Source organism: Aethalodelphis obliquidens, unplaced genomic scaffold (assembly GCF_003676395.1).
Source record: "Aethalodelphis obliquidens isolate GAN/ISIS:26980383/991018 unplaced genomic scaffold, ASM367639v1 scaffold34, whole genome shotgun sequence".
Lineage (NCBI taxonomy): Eukaryota > Metazoa > Chordata > Mammalia > Artiodactyla > Delphinidae > Aethalodelphis > Aethalodelphis obliquidens.
Window position 1 is genome coordinate 8,622,192 of NW_020837978.1, and position 18,125 is coordinate 8,640,316.

The following is an 18,125-nucleotide window of genomic DNA, read 5'->3' on the forward strand; positions in this document are numbered from 1 at the left end:
TATTGGTTCACTCAGACCAACCCTGGTACAGCCTGAGCGGGGCTGCACAAGGATGTGAATATCAGGAGGTGGGGGTCATCTGGGGCTATCTTGGGGGCTGCCTGCTACAAGTGCCTACAGTTCAATAAGGAAAAAAAACCCCTCAAAACAGAAAAATAGAAAAGAGATATAAAAGTCTGTTCATAGAAATATATATAAATTATACATACTAAAATATCTTAAACATAAAAAGATGCTCATCCTCACTCAAAATAAGAATAATGTAAATTAAAACTATATTGAGATACTGTTTCTACCCATGAGATTGTATAACCCACTGTATTGTTGAGGATTTGGGGTAACAGGGTCTCATATCTTGTCAGTGAGTGTAGATATTGGTAAAACCTCTATGAAGAGTGATTTGGCAATAACTATCAATAGTAAAAAAACCCCACATTTCCTTTGATCCAACAATTCCACTTACAGGAATTTATCCTAAATATATGCTGGCACATATGCAAAATGGTATCTGTATGAAGATCTTTATTGCAGCATCCACTTATAATAGCAAAAGATTGGAAACCATCTGAATTTCCATCAATAGGGAACTGATTACATAAATTACGGTAGTATACATATAATAGAATTCTTTTAATCTCTTAAAAACGAATGAGGCAGCCCTCTTTACACACATTTATGATTTTCTCCAACATGAACTGAAAGAGGTGCAGAACAGCATGTCACTACTGTGAAAAATATATATGTATGCTTGTACATGAATATAGTATCTCTAGAAGCATACGCAAGAGATTGGAATTGTCGTTTGCTTTTGTAGAGGGGACCTGGGTGGCTAGGGAATTAAGGGTATGAGAGAGACTTACTTTCTATGCATTCCTGTTTTTGAATTTTATAATATGTGCATGCATTAACCACTCAAAAATAATTAAAATATTTTAAAAAGTATATTGTAATAACCTGAAATGATGATGCCCTGAGCTAAACTGGTGTCAGTAGAAACAAAGAGAAGTAGAATTGGCAGGACATGGTGAGTAATTGGAGTGGTGAGTAGGAGAAGGAAGTGTCCAGAAAGGTGCTCAGATTCCTGCTACAGGCACCCAAGAGGATGGAAAGGTAGAGAACCTAAGGGTATAGCTCTTAGAAGAAAATATATATATTTTATAAGACAATTAAGTTTTATAGAAAAGCCACATTTTAAAAAACTAAAGCCTCTTGTTTTCTATACTGTTCAATAAGCTTCTTGTAATTAGCGATTATATTTTAAATTTCCTTGTATCTCTTACAGTACATAGTATGGTCTTTGACTTGTTATAGATGCCCAATAGATATTTGTTAGATAAATGTCTGAAAATTAATTTTTAAAAGTGTGTTTTATCTTTTCAGAAGGATTTATCTGCCCAGATATTTGCAGAATGTGAGCCTCAAATAAACTGAAAATAAAATATCTCATCATCTCTTTATCTGAGGGTGAGGGATCACAGGTGGAGAAAAGGTGAAGTTCATGCAGCAAGTTGCTCATGAGAACAACGCGTAGGGCTTTCAAAACATAAGATAATTTATTTTAATATCTCTAAGAAAAGGGAAGAGTAAATTTAGCCAGCAGAGGGCTCTCATCATTCCATTTTATTGTAGGCCTAGAACTATTCATGAGATAGAGAAAAGTGCAGTTGAAGACCAGAAGAGGGTATATATCCTTTCCCACTCCATTGACTTTATACTACCATTGTAAGGACATCCTGCCAAGTCATCTTATTACAAGATGAGAGAATTGAAACTAGCAAATTTGCTTTTAATACTCTGTCTCCAAATGGCAAGGAGGGGCTCCTTGTCTTTTGTTAATCAAAAAATGAATTTCTCTCTGATGCCCTATAATAAGGCAAGGACCGCGTGGGAGGTATTCCCATATGTCGGGTGGAAAGAAGTGGGGAGTTACAGTGAGGCCTAATGTAAGCTACCTGAAGTGGTGATGTTTGCTGAAATTTTAGGGCTTTATGAAGACTTAGAGTGTTCTAAAACCTAGGATTGCTGGAGTCTATGGCATTTACAGTTTTTCATTGCCTTCTCTCATTTTTATATTGTTGGGTCACTCGTAATGGTCTCCTGTTTGTATTTTAAGTTAGGGAATGATTGGGACCCTTCTGTGGATTTTGTGAAGTCATGCAGACAATAAGTTAGATTTCCCATTAAAATCTTCTGACTCCTGGTGCCCCCACTGGCTGCTTTGTGCTCTGTGATTTCACACTGAATCCACCAAGGTCACAAGTGACAACCTATAAATATATCCCTCCTTGGATTAACAGAGCCTTTGAGTTAAGAGAGCAGAGAAGGAAATGGCTGTTTATTGAGTGCCACACACTGGGCTGTGTTCTAGCTTCATTATTATAGTCCATCCCTAAAGTAACTCTAACACAAGGTAAGTATTGCTCCCCCAATTTATATAGGAGGAAACCCAGACCTGAAAGGTGGAATGAGTCACCCAAGATGGTAAATGTTGTGGGCGAACTGGATTTTGCCTACCCGTGAAGCTCACCTTCTTTCTGACATTGCAGTAGCCCTCATAATGTGAGCTTATACCTTGGGTTTTCTTTATCCTCTGGCTACCCAAGGATTCCTCTCCCCAGGCCATTCAGGGGTCTTTGGAAGTGTAGCTCATCGGTTGAGCAGTGTGTTCCATAGCCTCTGCAGTGTGTGCCGAGAGTGTGGTTTAATGGTGGTTGCAGCAGCATCACAAGGCCCCTCCACACAGGTGATAGGAAAGGGAGGGGTAGTGTCCCCCAGCCCTCCATCATCTGGAGTGCAGGGGGCAGTGACAAGACCCTTGCAGGTCTCTTGCAGTAACCGCCGTGGTTTGGCCATGGCTGTTCTCATCCCAGACACTAACGTTCTCTGACCGTTGGATGGTCTGCAGGGAAACACAGGCAGGGTGGATGAGCCACCAGAATGATTGTACATATTGATCATTCGTGTTGAGCTTGTGTAAGAATGGGCTTTGCCCCCAGGAGGACGTATGCTTCTGGATTTGTCCTGACCCCTTTACACCTTCTCACCCAGTTCACCTGGTAAATAGTGTCACCTGAGCAGGATGGTAGTGTGAGGCTGGTTATAAAATCTGTAGCCATGGAGGGCAGTGGCCTTTAGCACCTCAGTCCGGAAGCCACACCCAAGACCATGGCCTCGTGAGCATCATTAGAACATGTGAACATGTGCCAAAGACAAACCTCTGCAGTGCAGACCCCGCCTCTTGCAGCCTGGCCCCTAAAGCAGAGAATTTTGAAACACCAAGTCCCCTTATGGTCATGTGTGGAACAGTCTCAGAGTTTAATTTTCTTAGCAAAACTCATACTGTTAGATATTTTCAGAAACCTGTTCCACTGAATGGTCTCATCTGAGGGAGGACAGACTGTTGTTTCCTTGATTGGATGATGTGGGATTTGGGGAGACTCTTGAATGAAGAGAGGGGAGAGAGAGTTTGTCACACAGAAGCTGAGGGCTTATTACAGGCCTGTGAGTCACAGGGGCTGCAGGCAGGTGATGGGGAGAGGGGTGAATGAGTGCGGGGCCGGCGTGGAGCAGAGCCTGGGCAGGGTGGGGTGCAGACAGGGAGGGAGGAAGTGAAGCCTGGGAAGAGGAAAGGCAGAGGAGTGAATGAGGCTAACCAGGATTCTCCAGAGAAGCAGAACCAAGAGGGCTGTGTGTGTGTGGAGAGAAGGAGGAATGGAGAGCGAGAGGGAGAGGTTTCAGGGAGGTTGGTTCACGCTGTTGCGGAGGTTGGCAAGACCTAAATCTGCAGGGAGGGCCGGTGGGCTGGAGACCCAGGAGAGCCCAGGCGGCAGTCAAGCCCAAAGGCCGACTGCTGGCAGAGTTCCCCACGGCTGCGTTCTGCCAGTCTGGAATTCGTCACCGCTAGGGAGCTGTGCTGAGATCGGCGGATAGACGTGAGAAAGCCCAACCGGGACGCTCCGGAGAGGACTGTGAAGCATCCTCAGAGCCTGGCCCCTCACTCTGCCTCAGGGTCACCTCTGATACTGCGTGCGAAGCGAGCAGTCAATTACGCCACCAGGTCTGCCAAGCACTAGGATGGCGGGGTTTCAGAAGGCAGCTAGGGTAGAAGACGGTGGCTCTCCCAGGAGACGTTGAAAGCAACTGCAACTTCTTATATTCCGTCAGACCTCAGCTGCTGCCATTTCCAAATAATATTCGATCAGAATTCCCATATATCAGTGCTTCCAACTTTGGCTGCACGTTGGAATGACCTAGAAGTGTTTTTAAAACTCCCAATGCCTAATCCATAGCTGAGAACAATTCAGAATTTCTCGAGGAGGGATCTGGGCATAAGTACTTTTATAAGCTCCCCGGGTGACTCCAGATACACAGGCCAGGCTGAATAGCTCTGCCATGTACAGCTCCAGCAGCTTTGTTCTACGGTTGACCCTGAGTAACACAGATTTGAGCTGCACGGGTCCGCGTTTATACGGATGTTTTTCTGTAGTAAATACGACAGTACTACATGATCTGCCGTTGGTTGAATCTGTGGATGTGGAATAGTGAATACAGAGGAACCTCGGATACAGAGTGCTGACTATAAGTGATATACAGATTTTCCACTGTGTGGAGTCGGCGCCCCTAATCCCTGCATTGTTCAAGGGTCAGCTGCATTTCCTTCCCCACCTCCCCTATGTGAGGCTCCCTCAATGTCCATTTAACCCGTTTCCGTGGCCATTCAAGCTGCTAGGGCTCTGGAAAGGGAGTTTTCCACAATAATGTGATTTTCCTGGGGCCTGCACTTTCTCACATTGTATCAGAGGGTTTAAAATTAAAATGTTTAACGTTTTGACCTTGAGGAGCCAGCAGGAAGGGTTGATCTTCTAGACATCATGAAGGAAACAGAAGCAAGATTTGGTGGAAGTTACATGGTATAAAGAAAAGGGGGCATCTGAACTGACCAGACTGGGCTTGGGCTCCATTTTTCTGGGGTAATTCTTCCTTGGGCAAATTCATCAGCCTCACTGAGCCTGTTTCTTTATCCTTAACATTGGGATAATAATGTCTGCTTTTCAGATAGGGAGGGACTAGAGATAATGAATAAGTAAATGGCTATCCTGTAGTGGGTGTTCAATAGATGGTATAAACTGCTGGTGACTGCTTGACTTAAGACAGACAAGACAGAGGAATTAAAAGCCAAAATTTGATGTCCAGTGACCTCTGACCCTCAGTTCTCTCATTTGTAAAACAGGGATAATGTGTTGGGTTGGATAGCATCCCCCCAGCATTTATGTCCACTTGGAACCTCAGAATGTGACCTTATTAGGAAACGGGGTCTTTGCAGGTGTGATCAGTGAAGGATCTCGAAATGGAATCATCCTAGATTTAGGGTGGGCCCTAAAACCAATAACTCATGTCTTTATACAAGAAAGGAGAGGGGAATTTGGACACAGATTCCAGATTTCCTCTAAGGTAAGAGACACAAAGACATACCAAGTAGAATGCCATATGAAGATGGAAGCAGAGGAGTGATGTGGTCACAGGTGAAGGATTGTCAGAAGCCACTAGAAGGAAGGATTCTTCCCTGGAGCTTTCAGAGGGCACATGGTGCTGCGGACACCTTAATTTCAGGCTGTTAGCCTCTGGGACTGTGAGAGGATAAGCTTCTGGGGTTTTTAATCCACCTGGTTTGTGGTCCTTTGTTATGGTAGCTCTAGGAAACCAATTTAGGTAGTAATATAGTACTTCTGGGTTATTGGAACTATAAATGAATTTATATTGTAAATATAATTAAATTTAGAAATGGTAAAATTTTCGCTAACTGTTAATTAGGATTATTTAGATATTGGATAAACAGCCTAGTCTGATGATATTCTGTGCTAGGAGCCAAGGCCGCTGGCACCTGGAGGGTCTTTCAAGGGTGACTGTTTGAGAGATGGAGTGAAATAACGAGTTTTGCATGTAGCAGGGGGCCACGTGAGAGGCAGTAAGGCAATAAGTAAAAATCAAATTGCCGCCTGCCCTGGGCTCGTCCACCCACCAGTCAGGGGAAAAGGGCTCCCTGCCCTTTGATCTCAGGTGCACTAGCACAACCCCTTGTGACGCACACATAAACACACGCACACTCAGCTAGTTCAGACTTTGCTGGCTCTCATCCTCGGACACCCGCTCCTGGAGTTGTGATTTCAATCTCTGTCCCAATAAGCAGCCACAGACCAGAGATTCACGTGCACATGACATTTTCGTTGAACCCACTGGAATGTACGGCAAAGTCTCCCTTTATCATTGTTGATACAGTCACACAAGTAACCCCTGCAAATACTCCATGCCTAGGGTCTAATGTGGCTCCCAGGTGGGCCTGGGAGAGGTTCATCTGTACGTTGGAAGAATATTTTGCAACAGGTCTTTTCTTTCTCTTGACGTGAAGCTTACCCAGAAATCCACTTCGCTGGGCGGGGAGACTGACTGAATTGGCTGCAGATAGATCTCTTGGCCTCTTCCTCTGAGTTGGGTGATATAAGGGCACTAAAAGGTCACGATGGCAGGAAGTCTGGCAGAGGAAAATATAGGCAGTGCCAATGCAATTTATTTTACAGTAAAAAGAATTTTAGTTAACCCCATGACTTTAAAAATTGGCAAAGTTGAGTCAATGCATGTACATAAAATGTCAACATGAGTGCATTTTAGAATTTAGTTAGAAAATTTTTCAAGTGGAGTAAAACGTGCCTAGATTGAGAGTTTTCAGAACCCTGTACCAGATTCCTGGCAAAGTAGAAGTCGTATAGCATTTGTTTTCCTAACTCTACGTCATCTAACTTCATAATTTGAATCTTAATAAAATTAAGTGTTGAGTGAAAACAAATCCCAAAAGTATAACCAAATATATTGGCTCAGGCCAGACTTAAGCCTCAGTGGAAGGTTTTGTAAGCTCTTGTAGTGGAAGTGTTTTTTCTCTTCTTCCTGTCAGCATCTCAGAGGAGCTGAGTCTGGCAGAGCAGCTGCTAACAGAATGAGCTGGAAAAACAAGGCTTGGTTCTGCATTCCCAAAGGTGCTGCAGGATGAAAGGATACAAATCCCAAACCCTAATGCAAGGGCCTGGGTGATGGCCACCATGTTCCTGTCCTCAGGCCATGACGTGCATATGGCCAGGGCCATACACGTAGTAGGCACTTTACCATTACTTGTTCAGTGAGTGAATGAATCCTACAGTACAGTGGAGTGCAGTGTTGATCAGCTTATTGGTTGCAACCCTATTGTTGTATTAAGAAATCAGTTTAAAGGACTTCCCTGGTGGTGCAGCGGTTAAGAATCCGCCTGCCAACGCAGGGGACACGGGTTCGGGCCCTGGTCCGGGAAGATCCCACATGCCGTGGAGCAACTAAGCCTGTGCGCCACAACTACTGAGCCTGCGCTCTAGAGCCCGCGAGCCACACCAACTGAGCCCGTGTGCCACGACTACTGAAGCCCGTGCGCCTAGAGCCCATGCTCCACAACAGAGAAGCCACCGCAATGGGAAGCCTGCGCACCGCAACGAAGAGTAGCCCCCGCTCGCTGCAACTAGAGAAAGCCCACGTGCAGAAAGGAAGACCCACTGCAGCCAAAAAAAGAAAATCAATTTAATGGTCACAATATCTTTCTTTTTTTAAAATTTTATTTATCTATTTATTTTTGGCTGTGTTGGGTCTTCCTTGCTGCATGTGGGCTTTCTCTAAGTTGCAGCGAGCTGGGGCTACTCTTCGTTGCGGTGCTCAGGCTTCCCATTGCGGTGGCTTCTCTGTTGCGGAGCATGGGCTCTAGGCGCACGGGCTTCAGTAGTCGTGGCACACGGGCTCAGTTGGTGTGGCTCGCGGGCTCTGGAGCGCAGGCTCAGTAGTTGTGGCGCACGGGCTTAGTTGCTCCACGGCATGTGGGATCTTCCCGGACCAGGGCCGAACCCGTGTCCCCTGCGTTGGCAGGCGGATTCTTAACCGCTGCACCACCAGGGAAGTCCCACAATATCTTTCAAACAATAGGATAGAAAATAAAGTGGTCCATCACACGTGTTAAAAGTGTGTGTGTGTGTGTGTGTGTGTGTGTGTGTGTTTCTGCTGAGCCATGATGTAAAATGTATTTCTGAAGGCATCAGAAGCTCTTCAGGAGCCAATGGAATCTATTTTTCTCTTTGCTGTCTCCTCTCTTCTTAGGTATGGTGACAACCCAACAGTAACTTCTCTCCCCAGCCATAAAGCAGGTTTAAATTCTTGTAGTGCCAGCTAGTCAGTCAAGACTGGAATCATAAAGTGTGGCATGTCACAGCTGTGCCTCCTCTTTCCACTCCTATAAAGGGATGCAGAATTTTGCTGACCCATCAGTGGCTAAGATCACTGTCTATTCTATATTGCGGTACTCTAACCATAGATTAGCTCTCTTAGGGAGGGGTGAGAGTCAAGACACACATACCTAGCCATTTCTTGGCAGCCACGTGGTAAAACACTGTGAACTCGGTAAGGTTTGTCCTCCAAGTCTGCAGCTGACCCTTTCTGTACCGTTGCTTTTCTCACAATATCCCCATTTTTATTCTTCCAAGCATGCTTCCTCCCATATTAAAACTTGCTTTTAAATAATCAAATAACAGGTATCATCTGTGAGGAAGGGGTTAGCAGGCACCTAAAGGAAAATAAATTCAGGTCTAAATGAGATTTTAAAGATCAGTCTCCCTGATTTAGACCCTAGTGGCCTATAGGCTCTCCTTGGGGTAATCAGGGTCATTCTAATAGTCCAATCTGGAGTGTCACCTGCATGCAGTCTTTATTCTGCATGCCTTCCCTCATCTTTTTTTTTAATCAAAATTTACTTTTCCTGTGTCCCATTCTATCAGTATGCTTTCCACTGCTGGATCACATGAAATTATAATATGATCATCATTGTCAATAGGATCCTGGGATTTAAGATGGAGAGAGTATCTTAAGTGAAACAGTGAGTCTCATGTTGGGAATCTCAGCTTCTGGGAACGGAGGAAGCTGTTTGGTGATTACGCCTGTAAAATTAATAAGTTGTTAGTAATTCTCAAGTCAGCCTGTATGTATTTTCATTGCTTCCTAATGGTATGGAGTTAGGCGTTATTGGGGATACAGACAACTACCTGGCCTCAAGGAGTTTGCAGTTAAGCAAGTGGAATGGGGAATCTTGGATGCCAAGCACTTGCATCCATCACTTTAAATAATATTATTTAATCGCAGTAGGGATTATCTTATGACTTTAAGGAACCAAGGCTAAGAAACGTAAACTGTTTTCCCCAGGTTCTGTGTAAATAGTGCGTGGTGGAGTCAGGATTTAAATTCAGATCTGGTCTGGTTCTGATGCCTGTGTTCTTTTCAGCATTCCACATTGTTATGGACACAGAAGCCAAGAGGGAGAGGTGAAGAGAGCAATAGAAGTCTGTGTGGGGCGGATGTGGCCTCCTATGGGAGTTTAGAGGAGGAAGAGCCCAATGCCCTGGACCAGTAAGAGAAAACTTTTTAGGAGAACTGGGAAGTGGCACTCAGATAGGGCCAAAAGCCATGAAGGACAGCTTATTTGATAGTAGCTGGAAGAAGAGAGGTCTTTCCAGGTAGGATGACCAATAAAGGAAAGGCTTGGTAGTAGGAATAAGAATGTGCTGAAGAACAGAAGCGGGGGAGATCTGATTAAGGGAATGAAAATTATTCATGTGGGCTGCCTTCTCTTTTACTGTATCCTAATTCAGTTGAGTGAGGGGGAGTCATCGCGGGAGATGGTTTCCCTCTAAGGGCCAGGAGCTCAGGAAGCTCAGCCTTCCACACAGTCTTACCTGGAACCACTGCCTCTGAGAAGGATGTTCCGGGTCCCCAAGGAGAGGGGCCTTTCTCTAAAGTCCCTGATGATGCAAGTGGTGAGCTTCCAGGGAGCCAGGGCAAGGGAGCCAGGTGTTTCTTTCTTCCCTTTTTGGAATCCAGGCCAGTTTCAATTTACATTACACAGCTTAATCCACAGAAACAGGAGCCAGAGGCTGGTTCTTTCTCTCTCTCTCTCTCTTTTTTTTTTCTTCTCTCCAAGACACAGAAACCTTTATTTTCTCCCTACACCACAAACCAGTGCTGTTAAATAATATTGGATAATTGCACCTGTCGTACTCCCCATATTGTGCTGAAGAAAAATAATTGCTGGTTTTCTGCTTTGCAGTTTAGCTGTGACTCCATCATTTGACTTGGAGCATGTCATTTTCTCCCATTTTAGACTGTGTACAGTCAAACTGTGTGAAAGGACTCATAGATAGCGGCCCTGGGTGTGTGAGTGGGCGTGGGCCTCATTCAGCAATGATTTCTAATTTATACAGCATTGAAAATCCACAGCTATAAATAAACAGTTCTGACTGGCTTTGCTGCCTACTCAAATGCTTTATTAAAAAAAAAAAAAAAAAAGGAAGCACCAACTGCATGAGAATGGGAAATAATATCTGGATATGGATTCTGGTTGCTGACACTTGTGCCCTCGCAGGGGGGATACCCAGACTTGGGATGGGTTCAGCACTCATCCAGGCAGCCTTCTGGGAGGCCCAGCCTCCCCACTCTTTCCTTGCCCCGCCTCACACTCCCCATGTGCAGGCGCAGCGTGCTTGGGGATTACAGTATATGAAACTGACTTCCTGTTATGACAAGTATTGCAAGCGAGTAGGTGCAGAGGACCCAAAAATAGCTTGAGAAATGTATGACCCATTTGCAGGGAACATGGGGCTAATGTACTGTTTAGGCAAACAAGGTAAGTCTTCTCCCCAAACTCAAAATTGGTGTCACATGTGAGATAGCAACTCCAGAATATAAGCACAGGTATGGACCAGTCCATGAAGCAGTAGTGTAGCTCCCCCTGCCTGTATGGGTGAGAGTTTCCACCAAGTTGGGGTCCCTAACCCCTTCTTTTGTGTAACCTTGCAGATGTACATACATTTTTGCTTTTGAAAATAAAGGCTTCAAGATGCTCAGTTCCTGCTTTGTTCTGTAATAAAGAGGAAGGAAGGTGGGCTTGGGAATCAACCATCTGTGTGACCTTGGATCAGTTTTTTTCCCTTTCTCTGAACCCAGTAGTGTGCTGGAGAGTTTGTACAGGCTTACAAGGATTCGGTGGTTCTGTGTCTCTCTTCCCAACTCTGCGTTCACTGACATGTTGGTAGCTTGAAAAAGGTCATGTCGGAGTGTTTACACCATGGCAATGGGCAAACTATAAATCAGGGCCTTAAAGTTTTCTTTTTTCCGGAGAGTTGGATTTTAAACGTTTACAGCACACCAACATCAGAAACTCAGTTTGCTCATTTGTAAAATGAGGACATAATATATTTTCTACTTTTAAGACTTTTGTGAAGATAAAACGAGGTCATGGAGGTGAGAGTGGCTCTAAATTACATGACACTGTACATGTATTATTGCTGGTTTTCTCATCATTTGGTTTGTATTGTTGTTTTCTAACCACTAAGGGCCAAACACAGCCTTATGTAGGCAGGTAATACTGTCTCCCTTTTAATGAATGTTTAGTCAGTGTTCATTACAGGTGTTTTGTTGCTTCTCCTTTCTTAAGCTATACCAGCACCAAGGAAGCACTGTGTGCTTACGTATACACTCAATGGGGAATGGTTCTGAGGTGTTTCTGGTGTTGGAATAGACATTGCACAGTGGCCAGCCATGCAGCAACCACAGTTTAATTTGGTCCTGGGGATAGTGAAACCACAGATAGAAATCTGCAGGCTCATCACAGCCAAGAGCTTACTATGACTCCGAGAAGTAGGCAGCCCGAGTCATCTTTGGGGTGTGGAAAATTTGGGTGATCCCCTGCGGGCTTCACATTTGGAGAATTTCCACTGTGACAACTGCTTCTGGGCTCCTGCTGAGACAGGTGCTAGGAGCAGTCAAGAAGCAGCAGGTGTGGGAAAAGAGGTGGTGTTCCCAGCTCAATCCAAAGACTTGAGGCTCATATTTGTATAACTGTAGAGGAGTAGGTTTCAAGCAGTTTGCTTGGTGCCTGTCCTAGTCTTGCCTTGGACTACCTGCCCTGTTGGGATAGTCTGCTCTCTTCTCTACGCCTATCAGACTGCCCTTGGTGTCCATTTCAACCAGATTTCTCCTCCATAATGTTAGGTTGGGAAGCCCAAGTACAATTTACTCTGGTGCCCACACCCAACCCACATGGGCCTGTTGACCCATCGATGGACTTGAACACGTTAACCTACTACCAGTCATTTGTGTTCTTTACAGAATGTGTCTGTAAATAAAGACCGAGAAAAATCCTCTAGGAAAATTAAAGCAGGGTTCATGAATGTGCTTGTTAATCATGTGACGGTCAGCTTTGTTAAACCGTAAACTATCACAGCCAAGTGCTTTGTACTTACAGCAGTCTCAGCTGTCATCATAATCATATCACCTCCCATCCAGATTATTCCCCAAGTAAAATGTACATTTATTTGACAAATTAATCAATATACCAATGGAAGAGATTTTGACAATATCACTGTGTTCAATGTTTACCTGCCCCAAATGCTTGCTCACAAGAGGGACAGATTTACCAATATTTTTTATAACTTATTTTCTCATTGCCCCAGTTAATTTGCTATTATACTAGGTAGACAGACAACTTCAGAAGCAGCCACCTCCCTACATTTCCATTTAGACTGAGAAAAAAATAGATGAGAAATCCATGAAAATAACTAACTTATGAAAGTGCCTCTTTTTAGGAAAATAGGGATTTTTCAAAAATGGCCCAGGACTGGGAGTTAGAAGATATGGGAGACAAAAGCTTTTATTTTGGTTCTGATGCTAATTCTTTGGCCTCATGAAGGTAACTTCTCATCTAGGTCCTTAGCATCCTCCTCTGTGAAGTGAATAGTTTGAGTGATCGATCCTAAGTTCCTTTCTCTCTCTAAACATTCTCTAACACCACATTTACGTGAGTTTTTTTTGCTTTTGGCCAGGTGTTGACCACAGACTATCCTCCACAGAGGTCAGACGGATGTAACAAATTCTGTGACAGCAGGAATTGTTTTGGGTGTGTCCAGTAAAAGTTTTAAAAAGACAAGAGTCCTCAAATTCAGCTACCTTCATAACTCTCTTATGAAATTTAAATATCATTCCCTGTCCTTTTTACCTTCCTGTGTTGCCCCACCACCTCCCTGCTCCAGGAAGAAAAAAAGATGAAAAAAACTCTCCTGTTTTCTTCTTCCTTAGTTCTTGGAAAATGGTGTCTAATCACTTCCTCTTCTTCCTTGGCTGCATCGTGTCACCTGCACAAATAAGAACAGAAAGAGACCTTAGCCTTCAGGGTTTCCCTAATGGGTATTCTTCTGTGGGTGGACATTCACCCTGACTTGGGACAGTGGAAAGTTGAGGAAGCTTTTCTGAAGGCAAGATGATGTATTTTAAAGAGCTCTGGAAAACCACCAGCACTGCCGCAAGGGCAAGAAGGGGCATCTTGCTGTCCTACTTGGTGCCTGGCTCACAGCCACCCGGCTGACCAGCGGTGCAGTTCATATCGCGTGGCTCTGAATATGTCCTGTGAACCACTGATGGCTGTTGCTTTTGGCCATGTGTTTGTAGGCTGCACACCGTTCATCAACAAACTTTGAGACTTTGCAGATGGAGATGAACAAACCGCATCAAATGAGAGAGGAAAGAGAAGAATGGATATTCACCTAACTAGGGGCCGTTCTGTGACCTCTCACCAAATCAGTTTATTGGGCTGGGTACTGGCCCAATAAAGAAAAGTACTGGCATATTGATTTAGTTTTTAGTAAGTTTATTACTAATTGTCATAAGTAATAAGCTTATTACTAATTAGGAATTACTAATTACCAATCTAATTGTAGCATTAGATTTCTAGAATGACTTCCATTTAGCCAACCATGGGTACCTCCATATTTAATGATCACGAATCTTTACATAAACTTTGAAACTTTGAAAACTTCATTAACTCATTGTCCTTCCTGTCTGTTGCCAAATGCAGTCTTTTTTCAGCTCAGCCTCTTCTCATCCATTCTGGAAGTTACAGCCCTATTACTTCTGGCTTGGTATTACCATAGCAATCTCAGCTCCCAAGGCCATGCTTTATGCTTCAGACCCTGCCCCCTCCATCAGTTATACCTTTAATAGTAAATTTTAAATATCTTATAATTTTATTTGCTGGAACTCCCCTTCTCAGAGGCTTTAGTGACTGATGACTTGAAGTCCTCCTGTGGCCCCCTCATCACACTGATTTTCTAGGGCAGACAGCTCCTAATCACACAGCCCCCGTGGCCACACTTGAATTCATGTCTCTCAACATTTTTAGGCACAGTCCTCTCCTTCCTTCTACTCCTCATCAATCCATACTATATCCAGTCACTCCAGCGAAGCCTAGCTGATTTATCCAGCTTTACATGCTTCGTGTTCTTTTCATTTATGCTTCCACTTGTTTTTCATTTTTCCCCAGTTAGGTCTTCTCTACATTGGGTCTATAAGGACAAACACAGTATCTTCTCTTTTCTGAAGTATACACTTAGGGCTTTTAATGAATCAGTTTTCAGATAAATAACACATTAATTCTCCTGTGTTCAAGAGCTTGGTCAGTATAAACTTCTCAAAGTTGTTCCCTCTGTGGTCACTCTGAGGGCACCTAAAACTTTGTTTATCCATGTTGCTACCAACCCTCAACACTTCGAATCTAACTGTAATCAGAACCTCACTTCTTCAACCCAGGGTTCCAAGGATTGGAGATTCCTTCTCCAGTTAGGAAACACAACAGAACATGATGGCTTAGAGAGAAACAGCAGAAGCAGGAGCAGAAGTGGTGGTGGGAAGTTCCCCTGGGGGAGGAGAGCAGATGGCTCCTTCCAGTGGATCCAGGTCTCCCCTGTCCAACACCATGAAGCTAGATAGAGCACCAAGAAATTCCCACATGCCCACCCGTGTGCTAGAGAAGGCACCATCCCCAGATATATCTCTGTGTGGAGCTCTAACAGTCATTTCATTCTGTAGAGACTTACACAGTGTGACTATCACAGAAATCACGTTTTTCTTTTTGTTTCTAGCAGGTGGGGATGGTTCCTTAGTCCTAAATTCTTATGAGGCTGCGCAGTCTCTAGACTTCTTCGAGTCTTCAGAATTTATCTCTGACCGTGTTTCCACAGTGCATGGCTGGAGATGAGGGAATTGTTGACTTCGTAATAGAGCATATTATCTTACCCAGAGTTCACAAAATGCATTTCAGACTGGTTGAGAAATAATGTTCCTTGTTATCACTCTTTTCCTCATTGAAGGGAGTCTTTCCCAGTGGAATACCTCCTAGTTGGTGGTTAGGGGGTTAGGTCCACCCTGATTTCGTTTGTTTTAGTTTTTGTTTTACTGAAGTATATTTGATTTACAATGTTATATTAGTTTTAGGTATACAACATAGTGATTCAATATTTTTATAGATTATACTTCATTCAAAATTATTATGAAATATTGGTTATATTTCCTGCGCCGTACACTACATCCTTGTATCTTATTTATTTTATACATAGTAGTTTGTACCTCTTAATCTCCTTCCCCTTTCTCCTCCCCCACCCCTTTCACCACTGGTAACCACTAGTTTGTTTTGTGTATCTATGAGTCTTTTTCTGTTTTATTATATTCATTCGTTTTATTTTTCAGATTCCACATATAAGTAAAAATATACAGTATTTGTCTTTCTTTGTCTGACTTACTTCACTAATTGTAATACCCTCCAGGTCCATCCATGTTGCTGTAAATGGCAACATTTCATTCTTTTCTCTGGCTGAGTAATAGTCATATGTTGTCTTCTTTATCCATTCATCTGATGATGGACACTTAGGTTGCTTCCATATCTTGGCTATTGTAAATAGTGCTTCTATAAATTTTGGGGTGCATATATCTTTTCAAATTAGTGTTTTCCTTTTCTTTGGATGTATGCCTAGGAGTGGAATTGCTGGGTCATACGGTAGTTCTATTTTTAATTTTTTGAGGAACCAATTTACATTCCCATCAGTGTGTACTAGGGTTGCCTTTTCTCTCTATCCTTGCCAGCATTTATTATTATTTGTCTTTTTGACAATAATAGCTGTTCTAACAGGCGTGAGGTGATATCTCACTATGGTTTTGATTAGCATTTCCCTGATGATTAGTGATGCTGAGCATCTTTTCATGTGCTGGTTGGCCATCTGTATGACTTCTTTGGAAAAAAGTCTATTCAGGTCTTCTGCCCTTTTTTTAATTGGATTGTTTGTTTTCTTGACATTGAGTCGTATGAGCTCTTTAATATTTTGGATATTAACCTGTTATCAGACATACCATTTGCAATTATCTTCTCTCATTCAGTAGGTTGTCTTTTCATGTTGTTGTTGGTTTCCCTCACTGTGCAAAAGCTTTCAAGTTTAATTTGATGTAGTCTTATTTATCTATTTTTGCTTTTGTTTCTCTTGCCTGCGGAGACAGATCCAAAAAAAATATTGCTAAGATTTATGTCAAGGAATGTACTGCCTGTGTTTTCTTCTAGGAATTTTATGGTTTCCGGTCTTACATTTAGGTCTTTAATCCATTTTGAGTTTATTTTTCTGTATGGTGTGAGAAAATGTACTAATTTCATTCTTTCACATATACCTGTCCGGTTTTCGCAACACCACTTACTGAAGAGACTGTCTTTTTCCCGCTTTATATTTTTGCTCCTTTGTTGTAGATTAATTGGCCATATGTGCATGGGCTTATTTCTGGGCTCTTTATTCTGTTCCATTGATCTGTGTGTCTGTTTTTGTGCCAGTATCATACTGTTTTGATGACTGTAGCTTTGTAGTATAGTCTGAAGTCTGGGAGCATTATGCTTCCAGATTTGTTCTTTTTTCTCAACGATTACTTTGGCTCTTCCCGGACTTTTGTTCTTCCATACAAATTTTGGGAATTTTTGTTCTAGTTCTGTGAAAATGTCATGTGAGTGTTTCGATAGGGATTGTATTGAATCTGTAGATTGCTTTGGGCAGTATGGACATTTTAACAATATTAATCCATGAACACAGAATCTTTCCATTTAATAATATCATCTTCAGTTTCTTTTATCAGTGCCTTATGTTTTTAGGGTATAGGTCTTTCACTTCACTGGGTGAGTTTATTCCTAGACATTTTATTGTTTTTGATGTTATTGTAAATGGGATGATTTCTTACTTTCTCTGTCTGATAGTTCATTATTTGTGTATAGAAAAGCAACAGATTTCTGTATTAATCTTGTATCTTGAAACTTTAGTGAATTCATTTATTTGTTCTAATAGGTTTTTCTTGGTGGAGACTGTAGTGTTTTCTATATATAGTATCATGTCATCTGCAGATAGTAACAGTTTGACTTCTTCCATTCCAATTTGAATGCCTTTTAATTCTTTTTCTTGTCTGAGTGCTGTGGCTAGGACTTCCAATACTATGTTAAATAGAAATGGTGAGAGTGGGCATCCTTGTCTTGATCCTAATTGTAGAGGAAAAACTTTGCTTTCCACTGTTGTATATGATGTTAGCTGTGGGCCTTTATTATGTTGAGATATGTTCCCTCTGTACTAACTTTGTTGAGAGTTTTAATTGTGAATGAGTGTTGAATTTTGTCAGATGCTTTTGTTTTTGCATCTATTGAGGTTATCATGTGATTTTTATCCTTCATTTTGTTAATGTGGTATATCACATTGATCGATTTGCAGATATTGAATCATTCTTGCATCCCTGGAATAAATCCCACCTGATTATGGTGTATGATCCTTTGTATATGTTATTGAATTCAGTTTGCTAATATTTTGTTGAGAGTTTTTGTGTCTATATTTATCAGGAGTATTGGCCTGTAATTTTCTTTTTGTGTAGTGTCTTTGTCTAGTTTTGGTATCAGAGTAATGGTGGCCTCATAGAATGAATTTGGGAGTGTTCCCTCCTCTTCAATTTTCTGGAATAGTTTGAGAAGGATAGGTATTAACTCTTGTTTATATGTTTGGTAGAATTCCACTGTGAAGTTGTCCAGTCCTGGACTTTTGTCTGTTTTGGGAGTATTTTGATTCCTGATTCAATTACAGTACTAGTAATCAGTCTGTTCAGATGATCTATTTCTTCCTGATTTTGTCTTGGAAGATTGTATGTTTCTAGGAATTTATCCATTTCTTCTACATTGT

General features: G+C 42.4%; 1 protein-coding gene across 2 annotated transcripts in view; it reads right to left on the bottom strand.

The window, feature by feature from the left end:
- Positions 1–12,254: 12,254 nt before the first annotated feature.
- The window catches only part of ADTRP (androgen dependent TFPI regulating protein), a 69,802-nt gene continuing 63,931 nt past the window's right edge, over positions 12,255–18,125 (bottom strand). For both annotated transcript variants that reach the window (XM_027128369.1, XM_027128370.1), the window contains one exon: positions 12,255–13,241. In XM_027128369.1, the coding sequence (XP_026984170.1) occupies positions 13,207–13,241 (35 nt within the window). In that variant the 3' untranslated portion in view covers positions 12,255–13,206. The remainder of the gene's footprint in view (positions 13,242–18,125) is intronic.